This window comes from Homalodisca vitripennis, chromosome 5 (assembly GCF_021130785.1).
Source record: "Homalodisca vitripennis isolate AUS2020 chromosome 5, UT_GWSS_2.1, whole genome shotgun sequence".
Classification (NCBI taxonomy): domain Eukaryota; kingdom Metazoa; phylum Arthropoda; class Insecta; order Hemiptera; family Cicadellidae; genus Homalodisca; species Homalodisca vitripennis.
In genome coordinates, this window is record NC_060211.1 from 147354399 (window position 1) to 147368579 (window position 14181).

A 14181-nucleotide genomic window follows, 5' to 3' on the forward strand; every position below is an offset into this window, starting at 1 on the left:
GTCTTTGACTTGTACTATTTACCATATGTATGTTTATTTTTATATACTATTGTATATATGTTTATTGTTATATTGTATATATGTATAACCCTTCTGCTATAAGGACTTTGTCATTACAATATATTTGTGGAACAACAATAAATATTCTTGATTCTTGAACCATGTCAACAAACATATTACCAACAGTTAGTGACTTGTGTAATAGAAAAATTTAGTCTGAGTTTACAAAAATATGTCATGCTGCTGCATTGAGACCTGACCACAAATACACAAGTTCACAACCTTAATTACATTACACATAGCTGCAAGTATTAGACATAATTAATATTTTATTTTAACTGGATGATAACAGGATGTGAGATAAGGTACAGATGAAAAATATAAATGAGACAACAATTTGCTACAACAACTTGTTTTATTAATCACAGAAGGTGCTTTGTGAAAAAATTACAACAAAAACCATAAAATAACAAAATAGCACCAACTAGAACCTGTTTGTTGGTGTATAAAATCTAAATAAACAAATACTGAGTAAAATTCTTTGGTTTTAGTTTAAAGAAAAAGGTAAACAAAATTGCAAGTTACGTATAATAATCCAAGGCATACAAAGTATAGTGCAACACTGGAATGGTGTGAATTATAAAGAGATCCTCTTCTAAAAAAGTCAACATTTTCTTTTTTTTTACTTATCTTTTTTAACAGTACAATATTTAAAGACAAAAAAATATCTGGTTAGCTTTAGAAGCAACACTTAAGTGATGTAATAACAGAAAGTTGATAGTATAATAACATATGCAGGGGGATAAACAATGGTCCTGCAGCTACAGAGTGAGTACTGGGGCGAGTTAGGACTTGAACTCCTTGTCGAAGATGTAGATGCCAAGGCCATCCTTGCCAACACGACGGATGTTGGTCAGCAAGTCTCCAATTGACTTGATGGAGTCGACCTGCTCCTGTAGGAACTCGGACTCCAAGTAGTCGCAGAGGTTGGCATCATTGTGTATGGTTCCAATCTGATGCAATGACAGCAAGCTCTGCAACATCAAATGACATTATAAATCAGCAAGTCTCTGATGAACTCAACCTGCTCCAGTAGGAACTCAAGACTTCAGGTACTTGCAGAGGTTGGCGTCATTGTGTGGTGTATTAAAAGATTCTATCAGCATTTGGAGTTTTTCGATAATATTAATAGCATTGGAAAGTGATGATGATAGCATCTACTTATACATGCTATCAAAGATAATGCACTTCCAAACTTGACTGTATTATGCTATCGTAATATGGAAGAGCTAATGGTTCATCAGACATTAAGAGCACTGAAAATCTAAATCTAAATTATGCTTAATCAAAATAATACAGTATCCCTAAGTTGCAAATATGACAATATCTTTTCTTTTATTTTGTAAATTTCGTAACACAACACATTTAGGATTATGATTTTGAGCATAAACAACTCAACACAATAATTGCCATTTAGGAGAAATTGTTGCCCTTAACAAATTTTACTGATCTAGAAGTACTGTAAAACTATGAATAGTAAAAATAATAAAAATGTTTTTAAACACTTATTTTATTTTCTTAATAGTGTAATTCATTATCTGTATAGTAATGTATTAAACATTGAATTGTCATTACACTTTTCATACTATTATTAAAATTAATAATTAAGTCTTTCGATAATAATTTACTAACTAACCATGACAAAACTTCATCCAGAGGAACAAATAACTTTTTCAATTAAAATGTGTTTATGTTATACCATAAATTTATTCATTTTGTTGTTTTTATAAAGTTTGGTACCTATCTCTAAGAAATTCCATATCAATTTAAATATATAAAATAGGTTTCCTGATATTTAAACAAAGACTAAAATCACTTACTTTTCAATATTTATTAAATCAGCATTAGCAAGTTCCTCCACTCTATTTGTAGACCACCCAGATAAATTCAAATTAGAATAATCTACAGGAATTGTCCTTTAGCATCATTGAGAATGCTATAGCTACATTTTTTAAGTAACATAAGTGAAACAAAAGGGCTGCAATTTATCCCTGAGATATTCCAAGTTGAATGGGTTTTACATTTTTATTGAATACATACAAGATTTCTATATATTGGAATGTGCAATACAAACATGATACAAATTATCCTAACTATTTCTAACTATTTCAATATTACTTAATACTTTCCAGATTAGCAAGTAAGTTATTGAAATTTGCCCTGTGGTAACATGACTCAAGAGTTTAAAATGTTTGGATTCATATAAGGGTTGTGCAGTTATCCAACCATTAGATACTGGTAGCTTTTATAACAAGATCCATTTAAGGTCGATGGAACCTGTACATTAATTGCTCTATCCACTCACTACCATTATGGAGGTTTGAGTTTTCAGATAAAATGAAAGACATCTTTTTAACCATATCAAATTGGTGAGCATCCTTCATACGTCCTAAACAGAGACACTGCATAATCTTTTTTAAGACACCAACTATGATATTTTTTCAAACGACAATAAAGCAATTAATATAATTTCTGCCCTACATTTTGCCACTGTAGGCTTAGAAAGAACCTTCCTTCAGTTCGTTTCAATTCGTCCAAATTTGGATCTATAATCTGTAGTGTCAAAAGTAAGGGATTTATTTTTCAACCTCTTACCAAAAATATCACAAAACACAAAGGAAGGAACAGGCTCAGCTCATTGAGTTTTAGGATAGGTATAATGTGGGTTGTACATTGGAGTTAAGGACCTGGAAAACAAAAGACAATTTGATTTACAAATACAGTGCATACAACTGGATATGAACATCATTGTTTTATCTATTAATAAATAACTCTAAACGGACAAAAAATGTATTAATAGTATACAGGTTTTTGCAGCCTTTCCTTGCACAAAAAACTGAATTTTAATTGTTTATCAGTTAAGTCATGCCAGTTTTTGCACTATTAATAAGAGCAACAGTACACTACATTTTACTTGTGACTTGCTGATTAGAACATAATTAAGAGTTTAAAAATAATTAGGTAAAACTACCAAGTTTCCTCAAGGTCAGTAAGTTTACTACTTATATTTTGAAATTAATGCCTAAGTTGTCATTAGAAACATAAACCATACAGTTATGACATTTCAAACACTTGTTACCAAAGAAGTGGCATAATTTCAAGGTTAGCGTGTGTTTTTGTGTGTGAGCAGTTTGGTAGCAGCAGGCCAAGGTCAAGTCAGGTCTGGACTTCCTTGTATATATTGTCACAACAGTTGGTTGATTCCTAGTCAGCTGTTTCCAAGAAGTGACTCATGGTCAGCTGTGGCAAATCACAACAGGAAATGTGATTGTGACAAACAAGTTCATCATTCTTGACTGGTATAAAAACACATTCTTAAAAGACAAACAAAATGTTTAAATTTAATTACGATTTAAACATAACTTATTGTACTAAATGTAATCTATATTTTTACAGACACAAATAATACATTTTATTTTGAGCTTTATATGTAGGTTTTTTTTAGAACAATCAGTTTGTGTGTCCACAAATCTAATTTCGAGTTAGCATATACAACACATGATTAATTCCCTGAAGGAGTATGTTATCATGCAGATTCACATCAGAGACCTGAATGCAAAATGCAGTGTTGAAGTTAACATAGATGATTACTGAAATAGTGACAAAGAAATGTTGAACTGCTAAAACAGTTTTAGACTGTGAAAATAGTCTATGTTTTCAGAATAACATACCAGACTTGTAAACTGATAAATCACATTTTTTGTTTTATAGTTGATTTTCACAAGTATTCTGAGAATTACTACTAATAAACTACTTGGCAAATTTTATAATTTTGCAAATAGTACAATGCCTTTAGAGCTGACCTAAAATTTACTTTAATTGAATATTCTACTTTTACCAAGTAGCAATTTGGGCCTTTTAGGTTTTTGCTTGTCTCTTTTGTACAAGCTAAAAAATAATTTAATTATAAATTTTAAAAAAAGTCTTCCTCTGATTTAAAAACGTGGGTCTTTAATTTTTATTGTGTATAGACGTATGAGAATGTTTTCTTCATGAAATAAAAGGTTTCTATTTTTTTAACATAGAATAGTAGTAAAATCATTGCTATGCAAGACAAAATCATTCTGGATACAGCAATATGTAACAACATGGCAAGTACAACACTCTTATACAGGTGTGTTTATGTGTCATGTAGTTTTAGAAGAAATTAATTACAAATTCACTATTTGCATGGGTTTTATATTTGATTTGTATTATAAAAAACAATGGTATAGGGGATATTTTTTAAATTCTTTGGACCATTATTTTTAAATTATTGAAAAAATTTAACCAAAACATTAGTTTCTTTTTTACATAGATGTTAAGCCCATGCACCATATGACAGAGTTATATTTAGAGCAAATTCTATAACTGTAATCTCCAACAATAATACTGAATACATTTTAAATTTTAACATTAAAATCGTTTTTTAGTTCTCATTCAAAATGTGTTAGAGATAAGAATAGAGTTTAAATGTAAAAACATGCCTCTTTCAAAAACATTTAAAATGTCAAGATACATCATACAACCTTCCATTTAAATTGTTTGAATCATGCCAGTTTTAAACTTTTTCAAAATACTCATTTTTGTGGTGAGCAGACTTTTTGTAAATATGTTCACATATATTAATTCCAGAATAAGAATTGGCTAGTTTTTTTTTTTTTTTTTCTTTTTAGAAAATATAGTTTTATTTAAAACACCAATTTTATAATATTTGTCCGCCATTTAGAAACAGCAAAAACTTTTGAGAACAAACTTCACTATAATGTTTCTGTCTAATACAGCTTTTAAAACAATGTGCCCTACGTCACTGGTTATGCAATAGAGGGCTTGTTATTTATTTCATTGTTACAGCTCTAATCGTTCTCCTACTATACGTTAAGGATACTTTAGCTGGCTCACCTAATATCACTTGCAAAGTGGTAAATATGGTCCGTAAATCCACAAATATGGACTTTTTGATTGCCAGATTAGGGTTAAAGCTAAAGCAGAAACTGGCTTAACTCATTCAAAAAAATATTAAATTAACTTGCATTACACATTCACAACATCAGTGTTTTTCCAGACTTTTTTATTTTGTCATTGAATTTTTCAATAATAATGGCAAAAAAACTGTAACCGGTTTTTTTAAGTCAAACGTCTAAGTATAACGAGAAAGGTATGTAGGCTTCACAATTTTGCACAAAAACAATTATGTTTTTCAATTTTTCATCAAGTACCCCAAGGGATACCTAAAAAAATTAAGCAATCATGCTGTACATGATAGTCAGGAATTTATTTAAGCATCAAATTTTACAAACCACCAAGACAGGGCAAACAGTAAAAACACAATAATGAAATGCATAGCAACATGTAACCCATCGGCCACACAACACACTTTACAAAACCCCAGCGTGTACCCGATCAGGTACACAACAGCAGTTGTGAAAGATCCCATATACCCAATGGGGTGCACGTCGTCATGAACGTGTTAGTTATATAAAATATTCTTCTGTCCTAAAATGATTCGCAATATTGGACCAAAACATATTTTTAAATATTTAAAAATGTATATCAAAATTTCTTTTCAATTAGCAGCAGTATTCAAGCTAGTAATAAAGTTTAATTTAGATTTTTATTAGCAAAATATTAAAAAGTTCTTATCAAAATCTGTACCATAGGTAAAGTGAATTCCATTAAAACTTTTGAAAAGTCCTACTCAAAATGACCTTAAATATTAATACCAGTGAAAATTGAATTTCTTTTTACTGAGTATTTCGGAATAATTTTGTTTCTGTCTCATAAAAAATATTCTTTATAACATATTTAAAAATATGGAGTAAAACATTGGAGGGTCTCTTGTTGTTTCCACATAGCCTAACTAACTTTACAAGAGCAAATTTAACTGTCTTATCAATGTTTGTTTGATAAAGGCGTTATCAACTAGTCACAGCTTGGCGTCAACAATAATTACTGAACCAACCAATCCAAGTATATTGTAATAATTTCTATTATTGAAACACATCATTAATCTGTTCTTGAGATTATAAATAATCTTAATAATGAAAACAATACACTTAAGTGTCTACGGCTATTGAACACACCATAATATACTTTAATCTCACTAGAACCATAAAAACATATCCTTTAGGCTACACTGTGTTTTTATGAATTTCTGCATGTTTCAGGGATAGGATTCAAATCTCAAAATGAACAGAGAACGACTCTGTGTTTTGTTTTGTTTGTCTTACATTAAAACAATTAGTAAAACCTTCATAAATGAAATATTAAACAGTAATGTCTTCACGAATCAAAAGGTTCTTAGATTTTTACTTTAAGATGGTTTTACTAAAATAAGTGAAAAATTTGTATGCCAACAAAAATAATGTCTAGTATATTTCCTAAACATAACAGAATATAAAACACAACTTCCATTTCTAAATAAAAAGTTATTAACACGAAAATAAATTTAAAAAAGAAAATAAGAAAAAATTGAGATACTGAACAACAAAACAACAGTTTTAATAATCTATATCTTAATACTCTGTTATTATAAAAACAACTGTTCAGTAGATGTAATTTGGATGGGTGTTTGCAAGTGGGGGGGGGCATTTAAAAAAAAACATCAAGATTTGTACTTTTTATAATATTGTTTAAGGCAAAACTCGATGTCCAGCATGGAGCTAACATTTCTAAATGTGTTACATTTTTATGTCCTTGAAATATAAAGTATTTTTAATTGTTACTTCAAGACTACAACTTGAACTTTTTAACTGGTGTAAAATACAGTGGAAATTTTATATCTCGTAACTTTAACCAATAGTGACGTATCGTATCTTTATGCAGAGGTCAAAGAAGTCTTAGTGCAGTGTGCAACAATGACCTTGCCCACACGTATCTGTTGTTATTTCTCACAAACACATGACTCATTTGTGGTAACTGAACCTAATCATTCATCATTGACAGCTCTTATCATAACAGTAAACAGGCGTTAGTTTTATATGATAAAAATGCCACGAGGCTTTATCAAGAATACCAAGAATGACACTATCGGGATATCCATCCTCTCAGCGTTAATCTCATTAATCTTGCACAATGTTCAGTCGCAATAACAGTGATAACATTTTATCAGCCCCTTTTTAAATATTTACTATATTACCAATGAACAGGAATGTCTGCGGTTAAAAAAAAATATATATATATATAACACACAAACAGCAATAATGATTGTGAAAATCATAAAAAAGACATAATAAAGTACACTAAAAAAGCCTTGTTATATTCTTGGTTTAATCCTAGATCTGGTGACCCAGTATAATCGCCTTATTTCATTAGGCTACCTTATTAAAATTCCAAAAATATAAAAGCCCTGTTTTGATCATATATATATATATATATATATATATATATATATAATGTATATATCAAAAAATAAAAATTCCAACTTTAGCAGCCCCTTTATAGGTAATAAATATTTTATTTTATTTTTTAAAACATAAAAATTTGTGCATTTATAGAAACTGTTTACAGATATTTATTTAGATGTAAAGAAGTGCCACCATTTATGCCACAAGAATTAAGTTTACATAAAATACAAACCACTTTTTATATAGCCAACAAGGTACAGCTATGGTATGGCTAAGCTAATCTTATCAAGATTTCTTTAAAAAAATTTACAATCATAAACTCTTATAGCATATTGTTACTGAAACAATGACTGTAACATTTCTTCCAAACTATAAAAACCTTTATGAACTATCTTGTTTTAGAAATAAAAGCTTGTCGAAACATTCATGTAAAAAAGTTGTAACCTATGTAAGTGTCATAAGTCATCTATTGCACATTAAAATACATTCATACAGAACAGCAGCATTGTCAATAAATAGGTATATGCTAAAATATAAATATAAATTAAGTTTATAGCAAGGAGATTTAACTAAATAAATAAAATATACTGGCTATATATTGGCAATGTAATCTTATCTGATTGAGCTTAAGCCTACACTAATTTCAATATAAATTTCAATTTTGAAACAGGTTAGAAAACAACATTTTTAAATTCAATTTTCATAGTTTTGATCTAGGATAACAAATGTGTCAAAAAGAATCCATATTATCAGCATTTAATTGTATGCATATGTATAGAAAAGATAAGAGTTGGTACAAATATTTTACTTTTGAAGACAGATTTTTGTACTCATATTAGGTGGCAAAACTATTTTTTCACTATGAAGCTATTCCAAGTCCAGTGAAACTGAAACAATCACAGCTGACAAACTTACCATAAAATTATTATATTATATAATTATTATAGTTTATTGATCATTGGTGCAATCTAAATTTAAAATTAGGCAATAGCTTCTTCTATGCAATCTGCATTACAATACTGATCAAGCACTTTACAATAATAATTTTCAAAATTTTAAATGTAAACAAATGTTTCTGCCTCTTTGATGAACTTCAGCTGAAAGTATTAACAGCTGTTAAGTATCAGTTCGCTTGTCTTTGTATTACGTGTTGTAGCGCAATCTGCCGGATCGAAGGTAAAACATTCCAAAATCAACAACAATTTATAAATAAAACATTAATTAAATAAACAATTTAAATTGGACAGAGTTGTAAATCTAAACCATTCTCGATTCCCCTTCAACACAAACAAAAAATTTCATCAAAATCGGTCGTCGTTTAGGAGGAGTTTAGTCACATACACACGAACACAAGAAATATATATACATATATATATATAATTTCAATAAACATTGAATCGCAAAAAGTACTTGCTCCGCCGGGAGTCGAACCCGGATCTCTCACTTGCCGGGTGAATGTGCTACCATTACACCACAGAGCGCTTACTTTTTCCGATTCAATTATTTTGTATTTGGCCGTATCTGTCACATATGCGTTTAAATAAGCAAACTAACATATGATCGGAAGACCAAACACCTGTCAAACGACTTTTATTTACGTTAAATTGTATAAATGGCAATAGCCTTATTTAATTTCAATAAACATTGAATCGCAAAAAGTACTTGCTCCGCCGGGAGTCGAACCCGGATCTCACACTTGCCGGGTGAATGTGCTACCATTACACCACAGAGCGCTTACTTTTTCCGATTCAATTATTTTGTATTTGGCCGTATCTGTCACATATGCGTTTAAATAAGCAAACTAACATATGATCGGAAGACCAAACACACATATATATATATATATATATATATATATATATATATATATATATAAAACGATAAAGTAACCAAACATGTTTTTACTGCATCACATAATTCATATTTTAGATTGCTATTATTTTTGGCAATTTATTCTTAGCAGATATTAAGTCATCATGTAACGGTTAATGTGTAATTTGGGAAAGGTTCATATATCACTGTAACACATAATGACAAAATGGCAGACGGCCGTTGTACTTACAGTGTTGACATCTTTCTCAAGATGAAGTGCAGCAGTGAAAGCCTCTTCAGCATTGCCCCAATCATTCCTCGGTGGCTGCTTCACATCAAACAATACGATTCTTCCGCCTCGCTTGTTGAGGTACTTCATCAGTTTCTGGGCATGCTCCCGTTCCTCGTCTGATGACTTCCGGAAGTACTCACTGATTCCATGCAGTGCTACATCATCACGATCAAAGTAATATGCCTGGAAAACATCAATTCTAAAAACAAACTTCTACATTATACATAATACGCCATATTATGTTTTTGATCACAAGAAGACCGCAACTCTCTGCGGACCACGGACAATAGCCAATTGAACATAATTATGATGTATGACTGTCTGACGTTTACTGATCATTTCTCTGCACTGCACTTTGATTTCCATCTGTTTAAATATACGAGTTTTTAAACTCATACAAATTCATCAAGGGCACGAAATATATAACAGTGCATCTGGATCTGGGTACAAAACTTGAGCTCCTCCAAGGTCTATCTCACATAAATTATTCACACAAAAAATGATTTTATAGTATAAAGATGTTTTAGTAAACAAATTCATTTCCTACTCCAAATGTGTTGTTGAAAAGAAAAAATGTTAAATAGCCTATTTTTTACAAAATTAAACAAAAGTAAAATCGTAAAAAAACTCCTTACTATATTCTCTCAAACTTAACTATATTTAAGTTTATTTCTCCAAATTAAAATTTTTAAATATTTAATAAAAAGTAATTCCAGGATTTCAATTATAATCCGTCTTTTAAATGCAACCTCTTCCGAATGTCATCTTGAATAATTTATTCAATAATTTCCAAAGTAGGAAAAGGGTAAAAAACATGGCATGTACGAGAGAATGAAACTGAAACCTATCCTGATCAAGCAGAAACTACACTGGGTCTCTTACTCTTACAGAGCTCAGGAATGGACTAATTTTGTACCCTTTCTAATTGGTGGACTCCATTAACTATGGACTTATCTGGACACTTGTATTTCATAAATCGCATAACTCTGGACTTATCTAGACACTTTTGTTCCATTAATAATTAACCTAATTGATCATGTACAAACCAAGTAAAAATCACTTACTTTATTGCACGATAACATGATGTGTTTATCAATAAATTGCTTTTAAACTTAAAAGTGTAAAATTATATATTTTTTAGGTTAGATACTGTATATATCAAAATGAGTTTGTTAACTGGTGAGTATTGTATATGTTTATATCTGCCTACTTATTTAATCTCACATTTCATTGATTACACAAAAAACCAAAACCCAATATATTGGTCTCAGATCTTCTTTTTGCATTTGATACAATAAAAGGAACATATCCAATTATTAGTTTATTTTTTTTAATTGGAACTTGATATAATATGAAAATCCAAACACATATTTATACATAACCCACGTTTACAATAAAAAAATATTAAAATTAATATATGAACATACCTAATCCAAATTTTAAAACATAATCCATGAAATTTAACCAAACTTTAGTTAACTAACTCTTTACCTGGACAGAATCTATGAATAAACCAGCTTAGTCGAGTTTGCATATCAAACTTAGAAATGGTTACCATTTAAAATATTTAAACTTAAAATATCTAAGTATTTTGAAAATGTTAATCTATTAATGTTACTCTGTTCCATTGTGAAAAAACTTTAAATTTGACATCCATGGTCAAACTAAACTTGATGTCCAATATTTGTTATCTGATTTCAACACTTAAAAGTGTTATTTGAAAAATGTTCTACAAATATTATTTTTGTCACTTGTTTACAAAATGAGTACTTTTAAAGTTATTTTTGTCTGTCTATCTTTGTTTTTTATTTAAAAAACTAATCAATCAACATTATTCTAAATTCATCTAATCTGAGTAAACTCCTCATGTTGATGGGATCTATCAATAAAAAAAGTTTGGTTGAATTTAATTCCAAAATTCCAGACATTTTAACTATAACATCTTAAAAAGTGATAACTTTAGAAGAAAGTGATAAAAATAACTTTTTCTAGAAAATTCACCAATAAATGTAGAAACCACATATCTAATTGACTTATTACAAGTTTAATCCCACCATGCATGTCCGCTGAAACTAAATATCAAACAACTAACTTATTGTATGTTCAACCCCACCATGCATGTCCATTAACAAGTTTCTTCTGTGAGGGTAACATGCACTTCAATAATGAAACAGTGTAGGCTAAATAAGTTGACACATTCAAATAATTTGTTATCTCTGTTATTTTTTACGTTGTGAAAATGTATCTTATTGTGAAGGAATTTAAGATTGGACACGCATGGTCATATTAAATTGGCAATAAGTCAGTTGTATTCATTCGGGTTGTAAAAACGCATATTATGTAAGGAAACAAGAGTATGCTCTTGCATGTGAGCTACTGGAAGCGAGATGATATCACAATCAGTTTGCAGATTTAAATAATACACCACACGGACTATTCCATTCCATTTTATGCAGTCTCTATTTAATATAATTATGGCTTAGTTCTTTTGATTTAGTGATAATATTTAATTGGAAATAAATGTACTTAAAACTTATAATGTCTGGAATGCAGTGTTTAGTCATAATTTGTACAGCTTACATTACAACAAGAACTCATTCAAAGGTTCATGAAAAATTAAAATTTTGCGAGATAATGTATTTAGGATTGTTGGAGGACATGAAATATCGAAAGTAAGGGTTTGTTGAATTCAAATTAATAAAAATTTTTTATCCACCATTTAAAAATGTACTGTATTGCAATGATCTCTTATAAAATCTACACTGTTAAAGGGTTTTACTCAATTAAAAATATTTTGCATTAACTGACGTTTATACCTGGAAGAGATAAAAACAATACATTTTTTATACTTTTTCTTATGGAAATAAGCGGGTTTTTGCTAATAGAAAATGTGGCTTGGCAGTTTCACCGATGTCAAATCTGATAGGCCCATTCAGATTACATTTTTTTTTTTATTGATAAACATTACAAGTTGTATTCAAAATCAAGAGAGTAACTTGAAACAAATATAAAGATGAGATTTTAAACTTAAAACAAATACATGAAAGATTTTTGATTTCCGTTTACTGTAAACTAAGGATTTTTTACAATAAAAATGTTATTATCCATTACAGTGAAATTTTGAGTAAAGTATTTTCTCCTGATAATATAAAGGAGAGAATAAAAAAAAGTAAACAAAGGCACACAAATAATTGTTGCCCACTAGCATTACGGATTATATACACAATAGTCAGCCTCCTTATGAATAAACTAGTGTTTCAAAGTTTTCAAAACCAATGAAATATTAAAGAAATTATAAGATAGGCCTAACTATTATGCTGAATAAGACCTAACGTATTTTTTCATATAAAAGAGCATGACTAGTCTAGGGGACATCACTGAAACTAGGCAATTATTTGTTTTTTATAACAAGGGTAGGCTAGCCTATGAAAATTTAGTCTAGTTTTTAACCTTATTCATGCTTAGAAAGTTTTCTCACCCCTAATAACTTATGCCTGGGCTACTCTAATATAACTAAAGTGTGTAAGGCACTTTAAAACCATTAGCCTATAACCTAACTTTTTCTAACCAATGAAACTCTTGTTTCCTTTTGAGAAATGCATAAATTTTTATTTTATTACTAAATAAACATTAATAAGGTGTTTTACTCTAAAGAATTAGACAATCATATAAAGGCTGCCTATTTATTACTGGAAGGTGTTGGCACCATCCAAACCAAGTTTTAGTTTTCACTAAGTATTCTAAGCCAAATGAGAATACTTTAAGGAACATATTCAAATTGTGGTACATAAATGAAAGGTGGTACAGGCTTGCCTACTCTGTACTAAGCTAAGTTTACTAAACTGCTAGACTAGGTGTAAGGACAATCCTGACTATATTATTTCAGACTTTTTCATGAGAAAACAAAAATGGGCTATCTTGGTTCAAACTTGAAGAATAAAACCACTTTTTGGAAATGATAAATATACTAAATCATACAAATAATGGGACAGGCTAGTTAAATAAACATTTAAAATTGCTTGTAGAATTTTTACTCACAATGTAACTTTTTGATTCTAGAATTAAATTTTAAAACTGGATGTAAGTAAGTGCTATTAGTAGCTTTTGTTGTTCGTAAAGCATACAAATGAACTTTATATTTACTCGGATATTGCCACCTAACAGATGTTCATAAAACAAAGCAGTAGTTTATCTTTACACCAAGAACTTACCATAGACAAATATACATAACTTGCGTAGAGTTCCATGTTAATCTGCTTGTTGATGCCATTTTCAGAATCTTCATGGAAGTTTTGACGAACTTGATTTACTGACATGTTGAAATATTCGAAATTGTAGACCTCACTGGGTGCTGACAATTTCTTAGTGATCACTAAAGAAAACCTAAACTGAGAAGAAACAGTAAGACTGGTTGAAAACAATCTGCTCCACGAATTTATACCACTCGCACATACTCCATTACGTCACCGTCACATTGGTGTGTCGTGATAGGTCAACAATTTAATCAGCTGTCTGAGTATCGTCTACAGTTGTTTCATACAGTTAATAAGCAACAGTATAACAAAAATAGTATTTTATTTTACCTTTCTTACGCGTAAAACTACGTAATTAGATATGAGGCGCTAAGCGGACAAGTGGCCTAACCCCAAAACAGCTGTATTGAGTTTATTAGCGTTTAAAGATTTGTCACTT

The 14181-nt window shown here is 29.9% G+C and overlaps 1 protein-coding gene across 1 annotated transcript; it reads right to left on the bottom strand.

The window, feature by feature from the left end:
• Positions 1 to 396: 396 nt before the first annotated feature.
• Positions 397 to 13930, bottom strand: LOC124362996 (soma ferritin-like). Its single transcript, XM_046818030.1, has 3 exons — positions 13701 to 13930; positions 9448 to 9672; positions 397 to 1034 (listed from the first exon to the last, which is right to left on the bottom strand). Exons 1-3 carry the CDS (start codon positions 13803 to 13805, stop codon positions 846 to 848), a joined length of 519 nt encoding a protein of 172 aa, XP_046673986.1. The 5' UTR covers positions 13806 to 13930; the 3' UTR covers positions 397 to 845.
• Positions 13931 to 14181: the final 251 nt, after the last annotated feature.

What these genes read in the sequence shown, in the direction of transcription:
- LOC124362996 (XM_046818030.1), bottom strand. Translation starts at nt 13,805, where the DNA reads ATGTCAGTAAATCAAGTTCGTCAAAACTTCCATGAAGATTCTGAAAAT. An exon ending in GTTATGTATATTTGTCTATG is followed by an intron (nt 9,673 to 13,700) that starts GTAAGTTCTTGG and finishes GATGTTTTCCAG; the next exon opens with GCATATTACTTTGATCGTGA. An exon ending in TTGAGAAAGATGTCAACACT is followed by an intron (nt 1,035 to 9,447) that starts GTAAGTACAACG and finishes TTGATGTTGCAG; the next exon opens with AGCTTGCTGTCATTGCATCA.